The sequence below is a fragment of the Rhinopithecus roxellana genome, chromosome 14 (genome assembly GCF_007565055.1).
Source record: "Rhinopithecus roxellana isolate Shanxi Qingling chromosome 14, ASM756505v1, whole genome shotgun sequence".
NCBI classification, from domain to species: Eukaryota; Metazoa; Chordata; class Mammalia; order Primates; family Cercopithecidae; genus Rhinopithecus; species Rhinopithecus roxellana.
Window position 1 is genome coordinate 108,392,641 of NC_044562.1, and position 26,401 is coordinate 108,419,041.

Consider the following 26,401-nt stretch of genomic DNA (forward strand, 5'->3'; position numbering starts at 1 on the left):
TCTTGCTAGGTTCAAGGTCTAAAAATGGGCAAAGGCAATCAAGATCTCAGTTCCTAAAGGGTAAGAGGAATATAATTATCCATTACAAGGAAAGGTAAAGAAGCCAGAGGAGCATTCAGTTGCTGGGACTGAAGAAAGTCTCTGCCTCCTGTGCAAGGAAGTTGACAAGCTTCTCTTGACCACTCTCTGGGCCCAGGAAGCAGAAAGACAGACACAGCCTTGTCACCAGCACCACAGCCAAGGTACCACTTGTCTCAGCAGCTAGTCTGCAAGGTCCCCAAAATCGACAAGGGCAGGAGTCTTTTGGTTCCAAGAAAAGTCCCTGACCGTACTTAAGGATGGTCATTACTATACTTACAGAGTTGAAGGTATGGAAAAAGAGCATGAAACAAAACTGATCTAATAAGGGCAGAAAAGGGGGGAAAGAAGCACAATAACAAGCATGAAAAGTTAAAATAAATACAAAGCAAATGCACATGGAATCAAAAAAATGTAAATGGATTCCATTTACTGACTAAAAGACATAGTCTATTAAGTGTAAAAAGAAATAAAATAAATAAATGAAATCTAGCTATATACTATTTATCACAGATATACCATAATAAAAGGATTTAGAAAAGTGTAGAATGGCCAGGTACAGTGGCTCATGTCTGTAATCCCAACACTTTGCAAGGTGAAGGTGGGAGAACCACTTGATCTCAGGAGTTCCAGACCAGCCTGGCAACGTAGCAAGACCTGGTCTCTATGAAAAATTAGCCCTGGTGGCACATACTTTTAGATCTAGTTACTCAGGAGGCTGAGGTGGTAAGGTCTCTTGAACCTAGGAGGTTGAGTCTGCAGTGAGCTATGATGGAGCCACTGCACTCCAGCCTGGGCAATGGAGTGAGACTTTGTCTTCAAAAACAAAACAAAATTTGAAGAAAAAAAAAATTGAGATAAACCCTTTCTGTTTGCTATTTTGTAAATATTTTCCAAATTTCACCTTTTTGCTTTTATATCTTTTGCCATGGATACATCTGAATTTTTATAAAATCAAAAGCAGGCTTTTCCTTTGTGGCTTTTTGGTATCATACTTAAAAACACCTTTCCTACCCCATTTAAAAAAAATTCACACATATTTTCTTCTAATAGTTTTATGATGTTTTAATGTTACACCCTTGATTCACATGGAGTATGACAAAACAGAATATATATGCATACATACACACACGCACACACACACATAAATTGGGGGGAATGGATACTCTAACATCATTTATGAAGTAACTAATGATCACAGTTTTGAAATGCTGCCTTTGCCATATTCTAAACTTCATGTATTTAAAGACTGATAGACTAATTTATAGACTCCATGACTGATTCTCGATTCCTTTACCAGACTATACTAATTACAGTAGTTTTAGAATACACTTTAGTATCTGATAAGTCTCTACTTCCCTTATCAGTAGTCTTTTTCTAAATCAGTCTAGTAAATCTCACAGGCGTAGTTCTCTTCTTAACGTTTTGCGGTTTCTAAAGTCGATTCCCCTGACCTTGGCCAAAGGAAAGCACTACATTAATTAAAATTATGTTAAATTTCCAGATTAATTTTAAGAGAAATTAGCAATCTAGTCTAACTAGCTGTGTTCAGCAAAGAGCAAACTTTCACTTCCTGCAATTCTAGCTTCTGAAATAGAATTTTCTCCTACCTTGATGTTGGAGGGGTGGAGACCATAATTCTCAGAATGCACTATCTACAAGGCTCTCCCTTTTCTGCATTTATCCTGAAATGCACACACCTCCTTCCTTTCCCAAAATTTTATTTATAGCAAAGAATGTTATTATCCTCCATTTATGCCTGAGAAACTTGAGGCTTTCTGTAATGTTAAGCTACTTGTCGAAGGTCACAGAGGTAGTAAGCAATGAAGCCAAGACGTGACCCAAGTTCATTCTAATTCTATAATATGTGTCCTTAATCACTGCGCTATACTGCCTTAGGAATTACAGTGGGAATTCAAGAATTGCTAGCCAACTACCATTGACAAAAGTCTCCATTTGTAAACAAGAGAACTACAATTAATATTTTCCTCCAGAAAGAGGCAGTCTTCTCTGGAATTTGAACTGAAGACATAAAGGTTAAAATTTATACATCAGATCTTATTTTATTTTATTTTCTACAGGCCCACCCAAGAATGCAAATACATCAGATTTTAAACCAAAAATGTACTAGGTAATCCCAGATACATACAGGTAAAGTTACATAAAAGAACATAAAAAGCTAAAGAGAACACCTTGAAGAACCTGAGGGAGTGAATATATTTATCAGATTCTCCTTCTCCAGCTCCCTTTGGGAGCAAAGTGCCCACAACTGGGCTTTTGGGACATGCTTCTGTCCTACAATGGGACACAGAGGTGTTAAAGAGTGAAGCAATTTCTATTGATCCTAGAGACCTGCAGGAGAACGTGAGAAGTCTGCATACTGTGTTCATAAAATAATATTCCCAAATGAAACAAATGAAAATTGATTCCCAAGAAAATGCAGATGATAAGAATGCAAACAAATGTTCATTATGAAGACTCCATGACTTTTTGTCTTTCCTCTGTAGTCTTGGTTTATCCATTACTAAAATTGCATTTGGGCACAGTATTTTATCAAAAAGCTCATGCAAACATTTTTGTACAAGTCCTTTAACATCTATTAGTTCCTCCCAAAACTTTGATGTCCTGAAAAATCTAATTTTTACTGGTAACTTTAAAAGATCACAGTAATTTATTTTTGTCAAATGTGACTAAAGATTAATGGATACAATCAGGAATAATTTGGTAAAAACATATCAAACGCAGAGAAAGCAAAATTTGTTGTTAAGTGAAGCATCAAATATAATAAAAGAGCAAATTCCATGAATGAACAGCAACAATGCACAATTCATTAACCAAATGCCCATGATTATTTCACACTTCAGAGGGCCACTGATATGATCAGGAATTGTAGTAAAAGGATAAATATAGATTACCTTCAGTCATCTCTTTATAAATTTTAATTATAAACACTACCCCCAGAGGGCTACCAGCATAATAAAAGAAATACAAGCTAAGGTTTGCCCATCCTTTTTATAAATCATAATTCTACATATATAAAATAAGACAGGCAATTATTTTAAGATCGCAATTAATATGTCAAGAAATATTAAAAATACATCATCTTCTTAGCTATTACTAACTGTAAAAATTAAAAACCTGATCAACTTCCAGGCTCTGGAAACGCTTACCTATTCAAAATCGTCATCCTTATCATCACCACCACGAGTATCACCACCCACAGTCATCTGCTAATATACTAGCTAATACCTTGATCACTACGGAATGCCCTTCACTGCCAGAAGAAAAAGTTTATTTGTTCAATAAATAGTAATAAACTCCTAAGTTGTTCCTTGAAATCAAGGCCACATCTTACCAGTCTTACTATTCTCAGAGCTGGTTCAGGACTTGATTGAAAAATAGTATTGTTTTAAATAGAAAAAAAAAAAAAAAAACACCCAAAAACAACCTAAAGAATAATTAATAAGAACATCATTGCAATGAGTTCTTCCATAAAGTTATTAAATGAAAACAAATAAAATGGAATTTTGCCATTCAAACTCATGAATACTATATACATGTAAAGACTGATATAAATACACTACTATTTGAAAGAAACACACTGCAAAAAGAAATACAATCTTGTCTATTCTTTAAAAATATGTAAATATACAAAAGTGCACAAAGGCAAACATAGTAAGACTTTTCAGAAGGTGAAAAAGAATAAAAGTCACTTAGTGATTGTCTTATTATTATTGCACTTGAAGTCCTGCAATCTGACCTTTAACTCTTCCAGGGAAGCCTGGCTTTGTAACTTCATGATCCCTTATCAGCTCCAGGCCTACATTTAAACAATTTCCTCTGCTTTCATAGAATCTTGTCTCATTTTTTCTTTTTATCATTGATATCCAGTCAATTCTCAACTCTAGATTCAATGTGACTGTCTATTTCTGTACCTCTACTCTCAGTAATACTGGACACACACGCGCGCGCACACACACACACGTAAACGTACTGTGTGGATAATAAATTTACATTTTTAACCACAGCAAAGAAACCCCTATTTTCCTATCATATTCTCTGCAATGACATCCCTTACTCCCACCCATAAGTAGAACATCTCACCTTGTATTTGTTTAAGAATAGCTCTTGATACTCACTCAAACTCTTTATGTCTTAGAATTTACCCTTTGTTTCTGTCCCTGAGAAACAAGTCTCTTACCTTCCTGCTAAAACCAAGATACATCTCTGATATCTCTTTCCCTGTATTTTCATGAGACTTTGTTCCTTATGATTGCCTTCGACTATTAGGTAGGTACATGACATTTAAAAGTAATGACAAAAGCTGCAATTACTTTTGCACCAACCTAATACTTACATATTAAGGTTCTCCCCCAGCACTGACTTTTTTCCCCTGAGTCTACAGAAATATTCAGATTACTCTTTATAAAAAGAAAAAAGGAAAGAAATCCTTGAAACATACTGTCTCCCTTCTTTATATCCTACCACATCATCAAGTTACCTCCCTTCTATTTTATTTTTCTCCACATCTCTTGAAAGCCTATGCTCCTGACTGTTCCTTCAGTATCGTCTATCCATTCCCCATCACCAAACCTAAGGCAGTATCTCCAAGTGGTCTATTCAATAAAGCCCAAAGGCTTTCTCCTAGCATACCAGACCCAGCCCTGCCTTTCCACTCTTCTCTCATGTTCTCTCATATATAGCCTCAATGCTCCAAATTACAACACAGGCTGTCTCCCACATACACTGATTCCATGCTGTTCCTCCTGTACATTTTCTCAGACTGGAACACTTGGAGCAAGCAACGTTTGCCTATTAAAATGTTACCTATGCCAAATAGCATAAGTAAAGTTTTCCATTCCTGATCATTCTATGTAGATATGACCCTCATCTTTCAGTGTCCATGGCCCTGAGCCTTTTACAAAGCTCACATATTCTCTATCACATAATCTAGTCTGTGCAAACAAGCACTATAGAACTGTGGGCACCCTAATGGTACCAACTCTATCAGTCATCTTTGTACGCTCATGTAGCACCTTGCATATCGCCATGCATACAGCAGGCACTCAGCATATATTTATAAAACTAAAATAAAAAGAATGGCTATACATTTTAGTACATAGCATGAAAATGCCTACAGATACCAAGAAATACACTTTCCTGAATCCTACTGGGGAAATGATCCTCTTTGATATAGAAAATTATCACCAAGTAAATTCTAATTTCTAGGAGGGGTAGTTCCAAACAAGACCTCCCATTATGTTGGGAATGTGTCCCCTCTTTCCATCTTCTTTCCCAGGCCTTCAGGGCGAAAAAAGCTGAATTCAAATTATCTATTCTCAAAAATTATTCTCAAACGGTTCTTCCTTTAGGCCTTAGTGTATCAAGGTTAATCTGGCTCAAATTATATTTCATTCTTGGAGACAGAAAATTTTATGAAAATTGGGGTCAACTTTGTAACACAGTAGACTTCCTGTGCCTATATTTTGAACTTGCCATTATTTAGCATTGACAAAAACAACTTAGGCTGTGAAGTTTCCATGGAGCAAAACCTGAGTGTGGGTCCTGTGAAATCAGTCACCTAGGGTACTTTTGTGTGTGTGTATGTAGACCTCATTAAATTCATTTCATTTCCATAAGAGTAGATTCTGCCAGGTACATAAAGTAACTAAATCAAGAGTGGCTGTAGTAGTAATTTAATTGATCTGAGAAGAATTATTCCATGACTAATGACTAAGTCATTACCACTGAGTGTTAAAATATAATAAATATTAAACTTTATATAGAAACCAAAATAATCCACAGTCAAAATTCCTTGCAGCAGTATCCTACCCAATTCGAGACATCTGAGGATACTGCAATGGAGTCCTTCTCCAGGATAATTGGTTCTGAAAGTCTTTTATATTCATGTTAGTAATAGCAGCTATAATACTATCTATAATTTACTGAGCTTCTACTTTGTGTGACAAGCACCATTCTAAATCTCTTCATGATTAACATGTAACTCCCACAACAATCATTCAGAGAAGATATTTTTTCCTCATGTAAAAGGCAAGGAACCTTAGACAAATTAAGTCCTTTGCCCCCCACCCCCCAACACACACACATCTGTTAAAGAAGTTAAGCCAGGATAAGTACCCAGATTTCCCTGACTCCAAACTCCACACTAATACCCATAGGCAAAACAAACATAGTATTTTATTAAATACAACACATCCGAGAGCATTGGTGTTCCATACTAAAATTTCTTTCATTACATGTCATGTTTCCATTTTCATCATATCTTTCCACTAACAGACAGAATGACCGAGACAGAACTATAGATTAGCAACATTTTCCATTATTTATTCACATGAACTAAAGTTTTGCAAACTGCAGTCCATATTTCACTGGAAGAGATGGTTTTAAGAGATACATGAACAAAGATAATTATTTTAATAAATTACTTCAGTTTAATAAATTTTTCTACCATTGACTGATATGTGATTTCAAGTGACATAAAAATGTTTTTATTTTATAGAAATATAAATATGTACTAAAAAAAACCCAGAACATAAAATTAATAAATTCATAAAATATAAAGTTTTCTTTTTAAATAAATTCATTGAAGTGAAATGAGTTATATTTCATTTTAAAGTTGTGCAGTGCCTATATTTCAAGAACTGTGAAAGTACTTCATTAAGGATGGAAAATCTGGAAACACAAACAGAAATGTGGCCTCACTATTACAGAGTGCATATTGTGTATTTATGCTGGGGAGAAAGGACGAAGTGTTATCCACATCAAGACTTACCTCTGAGCTAAACAATGGGAACACATGGACACATGGAGGGAAACAACACACACTGGGGCCTTTGGAGTGGGGCAGCGGGAGGGAGAGCATCAGGATAAATAGCTAATGCATGCTGGGTTTGTACCTAGGTAATGGGTTGATAGGTGCAGCAAACCACCATGGCACATGCTTACCTATGTAACAAACCTGCACATCCTGCACATGTACCCCAGAACTTAAAATTAAAATTAAAAAAAAAAAAAAAGACTTACCTCTGGTGACAGCATCTAGCGCACAGCCACTTCCTGTTGCTCCTCCTCCAATAACAAGGATATCAAATTCAGATGTATTTTGCAAAGTTAGTAGCTGAGCTTCTCTGGAAGGAGGCTCCCTGTTAACTGGTTCTGAAATGTAGTCTGCTGCTTTAACATAGGCCATGTTCATCTGATGTAAAAGCAGATCATATTCAGTTGTCCATTTGGAATGTCAATTTAACAAATTTTACAATATACTAAAAGGAGATTTCTAATAGAAATGAGGAATATAAGAGCTAGAGAGAGTCCACAGTCTACATAGAGTTATAAGACCAGCTGCCTTGGGGGAAAACAATCCTTAAATTTCTCAGTGTATTTCTTCTCATGAATCACAACTATTTAGCCATAGGACACCTGGTTTCAGATTCAATATCTCAACTGCTTCATATATGGCCAAGTTCAATTATTCACAACACTGTATAGCAATTTCCAATACCTTATTTAAGGCAATTTATAAGGGAACATAAGGAGATTTTTTTACCCAGTACTAGCAATTCATTCAGATAACATTTTAAAGTGGTGAAGAAGGAGGAAAAAGGACTTCATGTCTTTCCACACTTCTTAGAAGTATACATTCTTCATTCCTCAGTTCTCCTGACAAAAATATATTATAGAGTTTGGGGGCATATAAGTTAAAGTCAGTACAATTAAAAAGACTTTATTTAACAGAAGGTACTAAATAATGAGCTATGTTTAATGAGAATTATATTTTTCAGAAAAACGTAGTCAAAGACTTCCATATTATTTTAATATAAAACTATAGATTTTATATATTGAATGTAATATAAATATACTATGATGTTGGATTTTTTTTGATATGGGGCTTCATTCTGTTGCCCAGCCTAGGGTGCGGTGGCACTATCACAGCTTACTGCAACCTCAGCCTCCCCAAGCTCAGGTGATTCTGCCACCTCAGTCTACGGAGTAGCTGGGACTACAGGTGTGCACGACCATACTTAGCTAATTTTCGTATTTTTTGCAGAGATGGGGTTTTACCATCTTGCCCAGCGTGGTCTCGAACTCCTGGAATCAAGCAATGCATCTGCCTCAGCCTTCCAAAGTACTGAGATGACAGGCATGAGCCACCGCACCCAGCCCATTATTACAGTTTTTATAGAACTTCAATTATAATAGAATTAAAGGCCTTGACATAGTCCTCCTAAAAAATAATGATCTTCCATATTTCTAGCTTTTTAAAGAATGTAGCTTATCATCCTAAATCAAAAATGATTGTGGACTTTAAAAATAAGTAGTTGCCAGAAGGCAGAGTCAAAAACCCAGGAAAATGGTGTCTGTTTTTTTTCCCAAAATGCTAATACTAGGTTTGTTCACTATAGTAAACGGTACTGGGCAGCATTGCTCTATTAGTATTCCAGAGATATGTGACTTCCATTTTATTTTCTTCAAATCACAGCATCATTGCAATCCATGATAGTGGTGTTTTTCCCATTCTGCTGCAGGAGCCCCATATGAAGCTCTAGGCCAATAGGCCAAAGCATGTGCAAGAGGAGGGAATCTCAGGTGTTACCGAGAGATTATCCTCATCACCCCAAAAAAGGGATTTTTTAAATTCATTCAAATAGAAGAAACCCACTTACCCCCTGCAGTTGCATTTAATTATTATCAGGCCAATTGGATTTCTATGAAAGTAAATCTAGAAGCCATTGGGTAAATTGAAAGAAACCCAGATTAGGGTCAGAGGGTCCCAGCCTGGGTTTTAGCACTCGGTTGCCAGCAATGTAACTGTTGACTCATTATCTCTGGTTCCTTACTTGTAAAATGGTGATAAAAATCCCTGTGATTTCTCCTTGTATCTTTGGATTATCCTCAGTCTGAATGGAATAATAATCTGAAAGTCATTGGTAAATGACAAAGAAACCACCAGAGTTGCTGCTGTTATCACTCTGTTAAATAATTTGATCTTTTAGTCACATATAATTAGGAACTTTCAAAACACGTCTTACTAAATTTCATAAAAACAAAAGGTTATTATTAGGCTACAAATTCTGACAGCAAACCACAAAAATCGTATTTTTCATATAGCTTCTTTTAATTATCTGTTAATAACCATGTCCCCATTTTTACCTTTATATACATTTAGTTTGTTAACTAAATAAATGTAACCAGTAGGTACTACAGAGAACATATTTCAATTATGGTCTTTGCCTTCCATCATCTAATGAGAAAAAAAAAAAAATATATATATATATATATTATATATATATATACACACACACACACACAATACACACACACAATACACACACACACATATACATATAAATAACAAGTACATAGAAAGAATAAATGCCACACTTGAGGGAAAAAAACACCAGGCTATGGCCATTCAGATGAGGGAGAGAGAGTCTTTCATTTGAGGGTTTCAATTGCGCCATGACAGATGGGTAGGACTTGGACATGAGACTGACAAGTGACTAAACCGCCAGAGCATTTTCACACATCAAAAAGATTGCTGACATTTTCTGCTTGGTAAGTTTTCGAGAAATACTTGAGAAATAAGTTTAAAGACCATATTATGATATAGTTCATTAGAACTTGGTAATACTAAAAGTCCCCTATTCTACTCCAACTGTGAACATTAATCTTGACTGGGTTTCTCCTTCATCAAGTTTGCTAGATCTGAAAGGCATCACTAGTGTGTGAGGATCTCATTCCATTAACAACACTGTTTCTCCTGTATTCACTCCCTCCCTTGTCCTTCTCATCAACAAGCTCTAACCTATCTCAGTCTCAATGATAATAAACACCTCTTACATATATTTCTAACCATCCTAAAAATTCCCAAGACATGTAAATCTTGTTTTTTTCTACTGCCTCACTCCTTACTCCTCACACTCACCCTAATCTGAATTTTCACATACACCCAACCACTATCAACAACCATAAAACTGACTAAATGCCAACTATGCCACCAAATCCAATAAATGCACAAATGATTGTTCACTCACCTGGGCATCTGGGGGACAACTCTATCTCCAGCCTCTTTGAACCACTCTCTCTTAGCTTCCTTTGTATGTCACTCTACTGCCCAAAATTAAACACCAAATTTCCTCTTAGGTCTATCCAATTCACTCTCCTCAGATCACTAAACTCAACAGAGAGAGAGAAAGAGAGAGAGAGAGAATCTTATGTACTCCATATAATCAAATATCCTTTATATTACAATAATGTCTAATTTTGTTCCACCATTCAGGAACCAAGATTTCACACTGTCTACTTGAGACCTCCATTTTGATGTCTTACATATATCTCAAAATTGGCCCAATTACTTTATCTCCTCAACCTTTTTCTCCATCAGTGCTCCTCATCTCAGTAAGGGTGTCATTATACATGTAGTTGCTTGTGCTAGAAATGTGGAAACAACCTTGAGAGCTCCCAGTCTCTTAAGTCCTGTATCTGCTCAATCACTGAGTTTATCAATTCCACCTTCTAAAAAATTTCCATATCTAGCCACTTCATCTCCACTGCTACCTCTCAAATCAAGGTATCTTCCCTCTCCCCATACTAACATGATATTCTCCCAAAGGCCTTCACACATTTATCCAGCCTCCTTCCATATCATTTTCTATACTACAACTGGAGTGATCATTTAAAAACCCAAATAATGTCATTTCCATGTATAAAACCCTTCAAGAGCTTCCAACTGAATATATCTTTACTCAGGTTTCCAAGAGTCTTCATGGTCTTTTACAATGGCTAAAATTTAAAAAAAGGCCAGGTGCAGTGGCTCACTCCCAGCACTTTGGGAGGCCGAAGTGGGAGGATCACCTGAGGTCAGGAGTTCAAGACCAGCCTGGCCAATGTGGCAAAACCCCATTTCTACTAAAAATACAAAAATTGGCCAGGCATGGCAGCACATGACTATAGTTCTAGCTACTCAGGAGGCTGAGACAGGAGAATCTCTTGAACCCAGGAGAAGGAGGCGGCAGTGAGCCGAGATCACGCCACTGCACTCCAGCCTGGGTGACAGAGGATATTGTGTCTCAAAAAAAAAAAAATGGTAGGCAGGGCAACACCAAGTGCTGGTGAGGATGCAACACAATTGAAACTCTTATACTGCTTGTAGAAATGCAAAATTAAACAGCTATTTTGGAAAACAGTTTGGGAGTGTCTTTTTTTTTTTTAGATGGAGTTTCAGTCTGTCACTCAGGCTGCAGTGCAGTGGCACGATCTCAGCTCACTGCAACCTCTGCCACCCGGGTTCAAGCGATTCTCTTGCCTCAGCCTCCCGAGTAGCTGGGATTACAGGTTTGCATCCTACTCAGCCTCCCGAGTAGCTGGGATTACAGGTGCCTGCCACCACACCTGGCTAATTTTTGTAGTTTTAGTAGAAACAGGGTTTCACTATCTTGGTCAGGCTAGTCTTGAACTCCTGCCCTCGTGATCCACGGGCCTCGGCCTCCCGAAGTGCTGGGATTACAGGTGTGACCCACCGTGCCCGGCCAGGAGTGTCTTATAAAGGTAAACACATACCACACAACCAAGCAGTCCCTCTGCTGGATAGTTACCCAAAAGAAATGAAAATCTGTGTTCACACAGAAGCCTGGAGGCAAATAAAACACTAAAATATCCTTCACCCGGTGAATGACTAAACAAACTGTGTATGCAATGGAATAATAAACGGAAATAAAAGAGAACCAGCGGCCGGGCGCGGTGGCTCACGCCTGTAATCCCAGCACTTTGGGAGGCCGAGGTGGGCGGATCACCAGGTCAGGAGATCGAGACCATCCTGGCTAACACGGTGAAACCCCATCTCTACTAAAAATACAAAAAAATTAGCCAAGCATAGTGGCGGGCACCTGTAGTCCCAGCTACTCGGGAGGCTGAGGCAGGAGAATGGCGTGAACCCGGGAGGCGGAGCTTGCAGTGAGCCGAGATTGCGCCACTGCACTGCAGTCTGGGCCACAGGGCGAAACCCCGTCTCAAAAAAAGAAAGAAAGAAGGAAAGAATAGAGAACAAGCTACTGCTACACACAGCAACACAAATGAACCTCAAATGCAATATGCTAAATCAGGGGTCAGCAAATTATAGTCTTCAGCCCAAATCTGGCTGCTCCCTGTTGTAAATAAAGTTTCACTGGAAGATAGCCACATCCAATCATTTATGTGTTGTCCATGACTGTAATAGCAGAGCTGAATAGTTGCATCAGAGACTGTACGGCCTGCAAGCCTAAAACATTTACTTTCTGGCTCTTTACAGAAAAGTCTACTAATCGCTGCACTAAGCAAAAGAAGCCAGATTCAGAAGTCTACATACTATATGATTCCAGTACTTCTGTTTATATCATGTTCTGTACAAGCAAAGTACAGGAATCGGAAAACAGATCAGTGGTTGCCAGGGTCTGGCAATGGGGGTACAAGGACTGACTACAAAGGGCATGAAAGAATGGGGAGGATGATAGGAATGTTCTACAGCTTGATCATGGTGCTCATTACATACCTGTATGCACTTATCAAAACTCACAGAATTGCAAATTATAATGGGTAAATTTTACTGTACTTTATACTACAAATTATACCTCAATACACTTGACTTCAAAAAAAAATAAGTGAAAAAAAATGATAAGTGAATTATGTAAAGAGCATTTATGTGCCAGACATTATTTTAAGGGTTTTGCTTTTTTTCTACTCATTTAATCCTTACAATAACTATATGAGTTAGGTACTACTATGATCTTCATTTGACAGAACTATCTGAGACACAGAGAAGTTAAGCAATTGGTCCGTAAGTACACAGCAGGTTCATGGCAGAACTGAAAACTGAACTTAGCCTGGCAACAGGGACGAAGTGTTATACTACTACACCACTCTGACACCACATATAATTTGAGGAAAAAAAATTTAAAAAGCAGACTAAGTAGTTATAATAGAGTGAGATATAACTAGCTGTCAAATCTAGAAAGTAGTTTGTTTGGTGTAGTTTTGTTTTGAAGGTTTTACTGAACAGTCCCTCCAAAATATTTTTTAAAATATACAGCACTATTAAGGGTAATTTGTTTACTTTCTGACACTACTTTTTAAAATAACATTTTATTCTTGTTTACTTTTTTCATAAACGCTGGAAAGTGTTGCAACTGAGAAGCTAAGTACCATGTTTATTTTAGAGGCAGTAAACACAGCCTAAGGCCCTACTTACAATTATGACAGGAAAAAGACTCATTTTGGCTTCATATGGTTTTGAGTCACAAAAACACATCTGCACTCTACCTTTCCTAGACTATGTTGATTGAGGGGAAATAAAAAGCAGAAAAGCAGCAAGAATAAAACAGGTAACAACATGCTTTAAGACAAGAGGGCTTTGGGTTCCAAATCTTCCTAGATTTGCCTTCCCTTTGTTCACCCTCCTTTCTAAGGCAGTTTGATTACACAGGAATTCGGGATACAGAGTTAACTGAAGGATTGATCCAGAGGTTCTAGAAGAAGCCCTGGAACGGCCACAGGCCCTATATTAGCTGGGAGACCAAAACCCTGTGTCAGGGAGAAGGGGTGGTGGGAGGGAAGAAAGGAGGGGAGGGGAGAGAAGGAAGGAGGGGAGGGGACAGGAAGGGAGAGGAGAGGAAGGAAGGGGAAGAGAGGGGAGGAAAGAGGGAAGGAGAGGGGAGGGGAGGAAGGAGGTAAGGGGAAGGAAGGAAGGAGGGGAGCAGAGGGGAGGGGAGGAAAAAAGGAAGGAAGGAAGGAAGGAAGGAAGGAAGGAAGGAAGGAAGGAAGGAAGGAAGGAAGGAAGGAAGGAAGGAAGGAAGGAAGGAAAAAATCCTATGTCCTGAGGAAATCCTGGGCCCACCATCATTTATTCATCCAATCAGTATTTTGTGGAGGCCTTCAAGGATTCTATAGCCCAGGGAACAAAACAAAAAGATAAAGAAGCAGTTATAACATTGTTTAAAGGTGGATATTCAAATAGAGAAGAGGATACAAGAGCCACAGGAGTCACCTCTTATCCAAACCCGAGAAGGCTTCTTGGAACATGTAGCTAAACCAAGTAGAGAAAAAGTAATAGGCATTAGCTGGGTGACAAAAACCAGGAAAGGAAGTGGGAAGAGCATGTGTTAAAACCAGAAGTCGCACTAGAATGTTTTCTCTGCTTAGCACACTACTTTCTTAAAAACCATATCATACATCCAATATTTTTAAATTGCTATATTTCACATCTAAATCAGAATTTCTATCTGAGATAAATCTGCTAAAACTGAGTAGCAGCTGCCATCCTTAGGCAGGGCTTGTGCGCTCTTGTTAGTCCAGGATTCCTGCTCACTGGCTTCACACTTGTACCTCATCACTTTATCCCCTGTAGGCATATGAGTTCATCAACCTTGGCTTAAAGACAGGAACAACTCCAGCTCTATCAAATTCAGGATCAATTCCCTAATTCAGCCATTGAAGCCAAAAGAGAGGAGAGCCCAACACACAAAACAAACTGCCTTTTGCCTAGCATAATTCCAACCACAGCTCCCAAACACAAAATTTTTATCTTGGTGGACTTGGGAGAATATTTAATATTTAATAATACTTTGATGTTATTTCTATTATATTTAATTATGGGAGAAGTAGATTTTTTTTCAACTTGTTAACCAATTTTCATCTACATTTTAGAAAGGTAAAATTCCTTCAGCATTCTGATAGCAAATATACAGGTTTTGTCAAGAGACTCACATGAACACCCACAAAGAACTGAAAGCCAAGTTCACAATCTTTGATAGTTTACATCCCAGAGAACGTTCACCCTGAACAGGATTCAGAATGAGATCAGTTTTACTATGTCTGTACATCATTAGACTTGCAAATTAAAAAAAAAAAAAAAAAACCCTAGACATTTGCAACTTCAGGTGAGACCAAAAACGAGATCTAATAATTAGTGTCTATTTCTGAAAGAAGTGCATATTTAAAGACCACAGGCAATTAACAACCAGGTTGTCCTGTAATCATGTACAGTAATAATTGGAGTATAAAGTAGGGTCTCATGCAAATCATCTCAGACTGCAACCATCACCCTCTCCCATAATATATGATTCGATCAATGGAATCGTTAGATTTAAGGGAAACTGCTTCCTGCTTTTTGTCAATAAAAAAGACTAACCATATTTATATATTCCTAAAAGGAAAATACAACAAGCAGCTCCTCACAGGGAATCTTAAGATGTTTTAATGGCCTTTATTCACTTCCTGAATCACTTTGTGATTCTAAAAACTGACTTTTTTTTTTTTGCACTTACATGAGAGTAAGCAACATTTCTCAGTGTAAACACATTCAGTGAGGGATTCATGATCACTCTGTAGATAGAGTTGCCAATGGTTACACTGTCATCTCCACTGGGGTCCTCACAAAAGAAAAAAAGAGGAGCCCATCCTTCTGGGGTAGCTGGGAATGAAGGTCTAGTTCACCTTGAAGGTACTGTCCAGATTTTAAGTGACTGTGATTCCTTTGAGAAATCACACAGAAGGTCTTTTAATAGCAATTAGAAAATACCCAAACATTTAAATTATAAAACTTTTTATAGCTAAAAAGTGAGGAAAATCCCTTGGCTCTGTCTGAATATATGTGCTTCAAATAAGTTAACAACATAATTGACTATATGAGCTGAGATTTGGGAGATAAGTTTTATTGGTTTTCAAATAAATATTTTGAAAACAGAATATGTGCTTGCTTTTCAACTCTGATGGCTCACTGAAAGTCAGAGGACCTGGAGAGTAAGCCTGAGGTTGGGGTAGATAGAGAAGGAAGAAGAAATAGAACCATTAGTTGCCTAGAAGCTGTCAGCTCACACCCCTGACATTAGCTCGTTAGGTGTCATTCACACTCCGCAGAGAAAGGAGGAATCTTTTGACCAGTGAGGAAACCTTTAGTTATCCCTTGAGCAAGTAATTAAAAGAATCAAAATTTGATCCCAGGTTTGACTCCAAATCTCATGTCCTCAGCTCTGCTAAGTCATCTTTGCCTGTATGTGTGGGTCACTTGGGCCTCTAGATCTGCCCGCCTTTCTGGCATCAGCAATGCAGAACTGTTGATGGCAGTCAGTGAGATCAGGAGTCCTAGGGCATCTGCCTCACCTAAAGCCAACCACACTGGACAGTTAAGTTGTCACACAGAATTCTATGAAATAGCACTTTTTTTTTTTTTTTTTTTTTTTGAGACAGAGTCTCACTCTGTTGCCCAGGCTAGAGTGCAGTGGCATGATCTTAGCTCCAAGGTGCAACCTCCACCTCCTGGGTTTGTGCAATTCTCTTGCCTCAGCCTCCCCAGTAGCTGGGATTACAGGCACCCACTACCACACCTGGCTAATTTTTGTATTTTTAGTAAAGGCGGGGTTTCGCCATGCTGGCCAAGCTGGTCTCAAGCTCCTGACCTCAGGTGATCTGCCTGCCTTGGCATCCCAAACTGCTGGGATTACAGGCGTTAGCCGATGCACCCAGCCAGCACTTTTTCTTAATAATCACCCTAAAGCATCTGGAAGTAGATCCAGAAGTGAAAGAGGGCTCAGTCTTTCCCCATCCCTCTCAGGTGAATAAAATGATGCCCAACTGAGCCAACCAGCCAGTTCCAAGCTTTATAATCTAGATGGCCTTCAGCTACATTTTAACCTATGTTCAAAAATACATTTTGGCCAAATTTATAATGCATATTTGTCATTTCTCTGTGAATTATTTCATCAAATATAAATATAATTTTTCTGGTTGGTACTCACTATCATACAATTAGTTTACAGAAATTCTTTGTTGAAATCACAAATTACAAAACAAGTAAAGTAAAACTGGAATTGCCTAACTTCTGTTTAAATAATCTATTTCTAAAACTACCTAAAAGATGCTTTCCTAGCATAAACATAATTTAACTATTAAGCTGAAGGATGGGGAGTGGAGAGAGGGAAGCTAAAGGACTCTCCCCAAAGCATTTATAGAAAGTTTCCTCCGTCTACAACATCCCTAAAAAGTTTTTAAAGAGGCCTTAAAATGAATAAATAGTTGAAAATGAAATGCAAAGTCAAATCAAAATGAATGTCAATGTTGCTCAGTTAGCAACAGCCTAGCAGCTCACCAGCTGTCAACGTTAATCATAGCTCAGTCGTTGACTCACTGAGTGACCTATAGAAGTACAGTTAACCTCACTGATTTTGTATGCCAGCAACAAAATAGCATCACAAACTCCTCGAAGGCCTGATGTGAGTTATAACTCAAAGATATTGCCATGGCCCCACTTTGGGGGCTAAGTGTTAAATAAAAACCAAAATTATAAGGAAGATGATAGGATGCTCTTCAGAGAACATTTCCAGCTCTGTCTGCATAATTTTAGTGCTTTGATGAAACATGTCTCTGAAAAAAACAGTTAACCATATAGAGTAGTTAAGAATAGTTTCAACTGGCCTTATCTAAAATACAGATTATTCAGAATCCTCATCAAGCTTTAGATATCAGACACATTCCCACAAATTTAGTTATATTTCTAAGAGAAAAACAGTTCTTCCAGGAATCCATGCATAGGGTTCTAAATAAGAGAGGCAAATGAATGATACAGTCTTTGGCATAACCCTAACAATAAAATTCTCATCGAAAGAAATATAGCTCATTTGTCCACCAGATTAGAAACTAAATTCAAGACACATATGTAATGGCTAAATGTTTAACAAAACTTTTTCTCTTCTTCCAGAGAACACTCCCATACAGTGGAGTAGAAATGGTCCAGTGGGGTGAGATCCCTATAGCATGGCAGACCCACTAGAATAAAGAGACATAGGTCCCTGGGTAATTGCAGGAAATAGGTTCCCCTGGGTACTTGCAGGAAAAAGGTTCCCCATCTATCCACATTGAACTGTAATGTGAGCAACAAATAAACGTGCATTATGATAAGCCACTGAGCTTTGAGGATTGGTTATTATACCAATTAGCTCACTTCAATTAATACACAAGTTTGAGATATGCTTAGTTTTACAACCCAAGATTTACAACTCGCCTACATTGCATACAGTCCATACACAATAGAGAATGGACTATGAATGGGTGAGGCATCACCATTTACAAAAACAAAAATTAGGAAATACATCCATACAGACAACATCTCAAAAGGACAGATCATCAAATGCAAGCCCTAGAAAGCCACGGTGCAGAGACATTTCCACCTTCACATTTGACATAACGCTGATGGCCCTTTAAGCAAACAGGTAGCTTATGGCTCAACCATGAGTTCCTTCTTCCACCATCAGAAATGGCCATTTTAGTTGATTTTAACATTTAGGTGGGAACTACAGTGTTAGATATCCTATGAAGAATGTATTCACAATAGCCAAAATATGGAAACAACCTAAATGCCATTCATCAACAGACGAATGAATAAAGAAATGTAGTATATACATAAAATGGTATATTATTCAGCCTTAAAGAAGAAGAAAGAAGTCCTGACATTGCTGACAACATAGATAGCCCTGGAGGACATTATGCTAAGTGAAATAAGCCAGACACTGAAAGGCAAATACTATATGATCTCGCTTATATGTGAGAGTTAAAATAGTCAAACTCATAGAAGCAGAGAATAAAATAATGGTAAGCAGAGGGTGGGTGGGTGGATGTTGAGCAAGGGGTACAGAGTTTCAGTTATGCTCAAGGAAATAATTGGATTTTTGTTGTTGTTGTTATTGTTGAGATGAAGTCTCACTGTGTTGCCCAGGCTGGAGTGCAATCTCGGCTCACTGCAACCTCCATCTCCCAGGTTCAAGTAATTCTCCTGTCTCAGCCTCCTTTGTAGCTGGGATTATAGGTGTCTACCACCATGCCTGGCTTTTATATTTTTAGTAGAGATGGGGCTTTTCTATGTTGGCCAAGCTGGTCTCAAACTTCTGATTTCAGGTGATCTGCTGCCACAGCCTCCCAAAGTGCTGGGATTACAGGCATGAGCCACCATACCCAGCCATCAAGGGAAGAATTTTAAAAAGCAACATTATTCTGCCATCAACAGGTACAGGAAAAAAAAAACAATAATAAAAACTATTTAGGAACATTCGTTTTTATAGCACTTCCTAAGGTTTCTTTAAAGAGAAAGACTGGGACTGGCCTCACGCCTGTAATCTCAGCTCTTTGGGAGACTGAGGCGGGCAGATAACCCTAGGTCAGATGTTCAAGACTAGTCTGGTCAACATGGCGAAATCCCGTCTCTACTAAAAAATACAAAAATTAGACGGATGTGGCAGTGGGCGATTGTAATCCCAGCTACTTGGGGGACTGAGGCAGGAAGAATTGCTTGAACCTGGGAGACAGAGGTTGCAGTGAGCCAAGATCGCGCCATTGCACTCCAGCCTAGACACTGTCTTAAAAAAAAAGTGGCGGGGGGCGGGTGGTGGAAAGATTGCTTACAAACCTATGCAACATGCCTCTGTAGATAGAATATTGTTTACTCAGGGAGAGCAAGAAAGTCTAGTAGCCTGAATTGACTTACAAAGTTAAAAGCAATCTGGTAATAAAAAAGAAAAAAAAAGAAAGCAAATGTGTCATGGGATAGTTTCAGCTACAGCTACATCAACACTCAGGAAGAGTTATACTGATTTCAAACCCACAGATCCTCCTTAGTTCAAGAACCTGAAGAATGTTTCTAACTGAGGTTAAATTATCGAAGATGTTAAGGGTGTTCAAAAGATAAAAAAATTGTTACCTTCAAACAAAGAAACTGCTGAAAAACAATGCTTAACTGGAATTTTTGTAATTTAAATTGTATATTTTTTTCCTGCAGATGCCACAAGATTAAATTGTTTCTTAACTGACATCATATCTTAGATACTATGCTTATGATTTTTATTTCTCTTTAATCAATACTCTTTTGAACTTCAAGTTTCTCTACCCTCTACCAGTTTATCTGTTTAGTCATCAAGATAAGCAAAAGTGTGCCAACCAAAAGTTCGGCTATGTTTTTTAAACTCTGATGTTACATCTTTCTTATTATGCCTGACAAGGCTAGGTCTACTTCAAATGTTCATATCCTACCTCAGGGGAAGGGAAAGAAGGATAGCAGATGCTGAAGACCTGCTATGTGCTAGGTACTGTGATCACTGATTTGTATGTATTGACTTAGTGCTTGGTAGAGAAAAAAGCCTGTGAGTAAAGTGACATTATCCTTACTTTATGAAGAAATTGGAATTCTGAAAATTTGTATAACCTGCATACAACAGGGTCACCAAAACCCAGTCACACTCATATAACAGACACATTCAAGAGGCTAAATATTGCTTTATTTGGGGTCTATTCAAATAAATCCTAAAGTAGATCTTATTTTGACTAGAGTTGATCATTCTTTTTTGTTATTTTTGGTTTTTTTGTTTTGTTTTGTTTTTTGCTTCTTGTCTAATCTTATCTTTTGCTACTGACTTTAAAACTTTTGAGTCATTGGTACTATTAATCAAAAAGCACTACTTTGTTAGAACTCTTACAAATAAGATATGGAGAGGGAGAGACTGAAATTACAAGTTAAAACAATGTTCTCAAAATTCCTGTTGATTTTAATTATCCATGCATCACTTTGCCTCTCATTAGCATAAATATTTTTCCTCCTGGGTTTTGCTGACACTAACAAAGGTGGTATAGGCTTACCTGTATTTCAACTCACCTAACACATCACTGTTATCAGGGTTTTTTTCATATTCCCTTAATTAACACATATAACGGAGTGAACTATAGTATTTCCTAAGCCACCCACAAGCATAGAGAATTGATGTCTCTTACAAAGTGAGAGGCCATTTTGCAAATCATGAAGATCCTGTCATCAACACCTATTACAATATCAACATGCTCGAACATCATGACTTTGGGAAAGAAGAAATAAATTTAATTGCATTCCATTTCAAGCTAAAATGATACATGAAAATTCAGATAACATCACTGACTTTGGGAAAGGAGAAATTAGTTTAATTGCATTCCATTTCAAGCTACAATGATACATGAAAATTCAGATTTACCTCCCCCCAAAAAAGTTAGAGTTTTTTTCCCTAACATTACCTGTTTTTTAAAAAAAATGTTTCACCACATAATTCCAATAAATGGCATTGATATTAATTTATCAAAGAGACTATATTCATGTAACTTTTTAGCAACATATCAGTTATATAAATCAAGTATGCCATAATTCATATAAGCCTACATAGAAAAAAAAAAAAAAGAAACAGTGGGAAATTCAAGGAACTTCTTATAACAGAGAGGTTAAGTCAACAATTGGGGTTGATCTTCTTGCTCATCCTCAGATCAGGAAGCATGGAGAAAGGAAAACAGAAGAGTGTTGGTATACCTCTCTTTGAGTCATTCTCCTATAACCTAAAATGAAGGATGTATACCATTTGCTACCAATTCCAAAAGTTTTAACAAATTATTCCTGAATGCAAGGTCTCCAGTGACAAGAGCAACTTGCTTTCTGAGTACAACCACACTTTATATTCATATCTTTTCGGAATCTCATAAGAGGTAACACTTTTTGAAAGCTTCCTATGTTCCAGGAACTGTCCCAGGCTTCGCTGCTTTTTAATAAACCTATGAAGGAAGTACCACTGTTATCCCTATTTTATAGAAGGGAGAAAATGAGGCTGCAAGAATTTAAGAAAATCACCTATAGTCACTTAGCTATTAAGATATAGAACTAGCTGTTTACAATAGCCAAGATATGGAATCAACCTAAATGTCCATCAACAGATGACTGGATACAGAAAATGTGGTATATGTATGCATGATGGAATACTATTCAGTTATTAAAAAGAATGAAATAGGCCGGGCACAGGAGTTCAACACCAGCCTGAGCAATGTGGCAAGACCCCATCTCTATTAAAAAAAAAAAGAAAGAAAGAAAGAAAAAGAATGAAATCCTGTCATTTGCAACAACACGGATGAGCCTGGAGGACATTATGTTACGTGAAATAAGTCAGGCACAGAAAGATAAATACTTCATGTTCTCACTCATATCTATGGGCTAAAATAAATTGAGCTCATACAAATAGAGAGTAGAATTGTTAGTATTAAAAGCTGGAAAGGGGGTGGGGGAAGACAGGGAGAGGCTGGTTAATACAGATGGAATAAGTTCTAGGGCTTTGTAACACTATAGGCTGAATATGGTTAACAATAATTTAGTGTATATTTTCAAAAAGCTAGAAGAGAGGATTTTTAATGTTCACAAGACAAAGAAATGATCAATGTTTTAGGTGATGGATATGCTAATTACCTTGATTTGATCATTACACATTGTATACATGCACAGAAATATCATTGTGCATTCCATAAATATGCACAATTATGACATGTCGAATAAAAATAAAGGGATAAATATGTAAATAAATAAAGGTAAGGAAACATACCCAAAAAAAGAAAAGTACAGCTAGGTGTTAGATGCAGGCAGTCTGCAGAGACTGCTCCAAAGATCACGCTCTTGGCCTTTTTGTTCTGTTGCTTATGAATGGCACACCAATCAATGAGAATTTCTCACTTCCCTGATTCTAAGAAGATCATTCCTCTCATTAAAAAGAGACCTTGAGAGGAATGATCGTCTTAGAATCAGGGTGCCTGTAATCCCAGTTACTTGGGAGGCTGAGGTAGGAGAATCACTTGAACCCAGGAGGCGGAGGTTGCAATGAGCTGAGATCATGCCACTGCAGTTCAGCCTGGGCAACAAGAGTGAAACTCCATCTCAGGGAAAAAAAAAGAGAGAGAGAGAGAGAGATCTTGATTTCCATATTCTGAGGCCCACTCCTTGCCTATTTATGGTGCAGGGGGGAAAAAAATTTTCACATCCGGGCTTTGAGAAAGCTCTCAGTGGTTCTCAAGTTTTACCTCGGCTCACAAAGCCACCACACCTTCAGACCAGGTCATGGAAGGAACAAACCTAGAATGTGTTATGTGAGCAAGACCACTCTTCTGACCTGAATAGATTTTTGTCATATCAACCACATCACTGGGGTTAAAGAAAAGCCCACATCATCACATAAATTTTTCCAGTTAGGACCTAGAAGGTATGAAATAAACGTTAACTTAAAAAAAAAAGTTTTAAACAGTGCCGTTGGACTATAATGAAAAAAGATTAGGGTAGGCCTGTGTGAAATCCCTGTACTCCTTCCCACCCTATTCTTGTTTCATTCTCCCTGGCCACTCCCATCCCAAACTTCCCTTCTTCCTGAGGACTCCTCATGCAGCCCTGACTTTAATGCTGTCTACTTCTGTTGCTCAAGAAGGTTTACTTGTTCTAAAAGTATCCCATGAACCCTTTTCCTAATTTAAATTTTCCTCTTCATCTACTCCATTCTCCCACCAGCCTGGAATTAGAAAAAGGAGACTCCTCTATGAAGTGCTACTTCCTTTCACTAGACCTTAGACTAGATAAGATGACCTCCAAATTTCAACTAGAAGTTTATTATTAAACCAACCTATACTAAATAGTGAATCACAATCAACTTGATCTAAAAAATCTCCACACCACCAGAGAGGTGTCTGCTTGCTCCATTCCCAGTGGGGTTGGAGTTGGTTTCTTTGAGTGGTAAAATGTTTATATTGCAGTACTAAGACTCTTGTTCCTTGGCATACGGCTGGTCTGGGGAGAAGAAAACTCAAGCTCCCTTTGTGGAAACTTTGTCACCTGCTTATGGGTGGAAAATCAAGAAAAGGGGACAAGAAAATGAAGAGGAAGCCACTCTAAGACCACGCTAAAAGCCCTCAGATGCTTAACTGAGGAAGGCCTGGAATGTGGATGTTATCTGGCCACAAACCTCCTTCACTGGAGGTGGACACAAACAAAAGAAGTCAGCCAACCTTCATCTCCTTTCCTCATCAACTTCCTTGTTGGAATTGAAGATTTAGGCTGCCCAGCTCCAAAAGAAAAATAATGATAATAATTGCCCTCTCCTTAGGCTATAACAACCCTCGCATTCCTCTATCTCTGACCTGTTTCCCTTAGAAAATAAAAATAATGAACTCTAGAGTTCACTTGGCTCAACAGTGGGCACTATTCATCATTGATAAACATAAGTAATAGCAATGTTAATAATCTGCTTGTATGGAAGAAAAGCCATACTATGCAGTAAATTGAGACAAAAGCATCATTGCTACCACCTCTAACCCCTAACCTGCTCCCAGAAACACCAGTCTCCACAGAGGCCTCTATTCTTCCACCTACAGTGGTTCTGATTCAAGCAACTGCATTCAAGGTAAGTGAAACCACATCTTATTCAATTTCAATCTGTCTTATGTTTAATTAATTTTTAAAGAATATACAATCATTTTCTTTACAAATATAAGGTAATTTAACTATAGAATTGACTCAAAGGTTTTCAGGAGCTGACCTGGCACCTAAACACTCATAGCACTATCTCATCACCAAACATGTTTTAACAATGTACCAACTTTTATATTCAATCCATTTGTATTTAGAATATAGCCCTTGCTTGTATTTCAGGGAAGAAGCTTTGTCCTGGGAGTACCAAATGGGCACAAGCCAGGGGCCAGGAAGACAGAGCATGCAAGAACACAGCAAAATGTGCCAGAACCAAAGTCAATAGGCTGATCTCTAGGACATCAGGAACGTGGGGTTTCCAAACTAACTTATTCTTAATAAAAGGCAGTTTATCAGTTGGAATCTTCCTAGAAAACTAGAAAAAATATAAAAATACAGTAGGTAAATATATCTGTAACAAGCCAATACTTTAAGCATCATTCTGCAGAAAAATGGAGCATACCTAGTCACGTTTAAGGCCCCAGCTTCTACAAACAAAAATGTAGCCAATTAATGTATCTCAAAGGGCAGATTTTTTTTGACTACTGAAGTCAGGAAAATTCCCCCCCAGAATGGCTCTGATTGGCAGATATTTTCTGAGAGAGGACAGCTGAGTTAATGGAGGCCTGTGGTCATTTTATGTCAATGGCTGGAATAGGTTGTTTCCTCTTCTCATTCTTGCTTTTATTTTTTATTTTTGCCAGTCCCTATGGCTACATCGCACCTGCTACCCCCCAAATACATGCTAATGGCAGTATCTTAAAGGGACAGGAATCACCAGAAAAGAAATGCATATAGTTGGATTTCTTATGCAACTCAATGATTGCATATGCCTGTAGTAATTTTTTTCAACAGAACTTGTCAGGTTAAAATTATAAATGACTTCAAGCTGCTGGTATCCATTTCATTTGGCTATTAGGGTGGTCAGGATATCTAACTTAGGAAAGATGAAATGACAAAATGTCCCAGGAATCAATAGGTCTTTATTTTGCCTTGATTTTACTGAATAAAATTCTCCTATAACTTGATGCTTGGGGCCAGAGTCTCTTCTGTTTATTCTATTCTTTAAGATCAATGATTAGAGAGAACTCAAACCAAAAAAAGGGATGAAACAGTGTTACCTAGGTACAAATTTAAGCTATAAACTCTGAAGTAGAACATGCTTACTGTGGTTAAAAGATATAAACCATATATAAATTTAGCAACAACTCATCATATTAGATATCGTGACCTTTGGCATTGGCATTTTTCAGTATCGTTTCAGATAGCACTGGTAAAGATGGCAGAAGTAATCTAATCCCTTAATGCCCATGTCACAAACAGAAGTGCGCTACTGAAATAGCCTCAGCAGAAGCCACATCTTTTCACACCTGCTTTTAAGGTACCAAGGCAATCTTTTAAAAGAAATAGTACATTGAGCATGATCAGTGGATGAGGAAGAGTTTCAATACCAAGTCAGTGAATTAACAACACCATTGTATGTATCAAAACTCCACTATGCACCTAATAAATATGTATAATGATTATGTGTCAATTAAAAAAATAAAAACTGCAACATACATGCATTGAGAGTGATGTCCTCACAGTTCAGAATGCAAAAGAAAGACTAACACTAATCAAAAGACTATTACTAATCAAAAGACTATTCAATATCACCCATCTTTAGCAGGAATCACATAAAAATTGGCTTGTTGGGTTTTTTAATGATAAGCCAGCAAACTAATTCTTCTTAATATGTGTTTTTATTTATTTATTTTATTGATTGATTGAGACAGGGTCTCACTTTGTCACCCAGGCTTAAGTACAGTGGCATGATCTCAGCTCACTACAGCCTCCACCTTCCAGGCTCAAGCAATCCTCCCACTTCAGCTTCCGGAGTAGCTGGGACTACAGGTGTACACCATCATGCCCGGCTAATTTTTGTATTTTTTTGTAGAGACAGGGTTTCACCATATTGTCCAGGCTGGTCTCAAACTTCTGGGCTCAAGGGATCTGTCTGCCCTG

The 26,401-nt window shown here is 37.8% G+C and overlaps 1 protein-coding gene across 5 annotated transcripts in view; it reads right to left on the reverse strand.

Annotated features, from left to right (window-relative positions):
- GPD2 (glycerol-3-phosphate dehydrogenase 2) overlaps positions 1–26,401 on the reverse strand; it is a 150,926-nt gene that overhangs the window by 81,585 nt on the left and 42,940 nt on the right. For 4 of the 5 annotated variants that reach the window (XM_030916181.1, XM_030916183.1, XM_010353178.2 and 1 more), the window contains one exon: positions 7,123–7,294. In XM_030916181.1, coding sequence (XP_030772041.1) covers positions 7,123–7,294 — 172 coding nt within the window. Of the gene's footprint in view, positions 1–7,122; positions 7,295–10,133; positions 10,271–26,401 lie in introns of all 5 variants that reach the window. The other variant, XM_010353180.2, reaches the window with a different exon arrangement.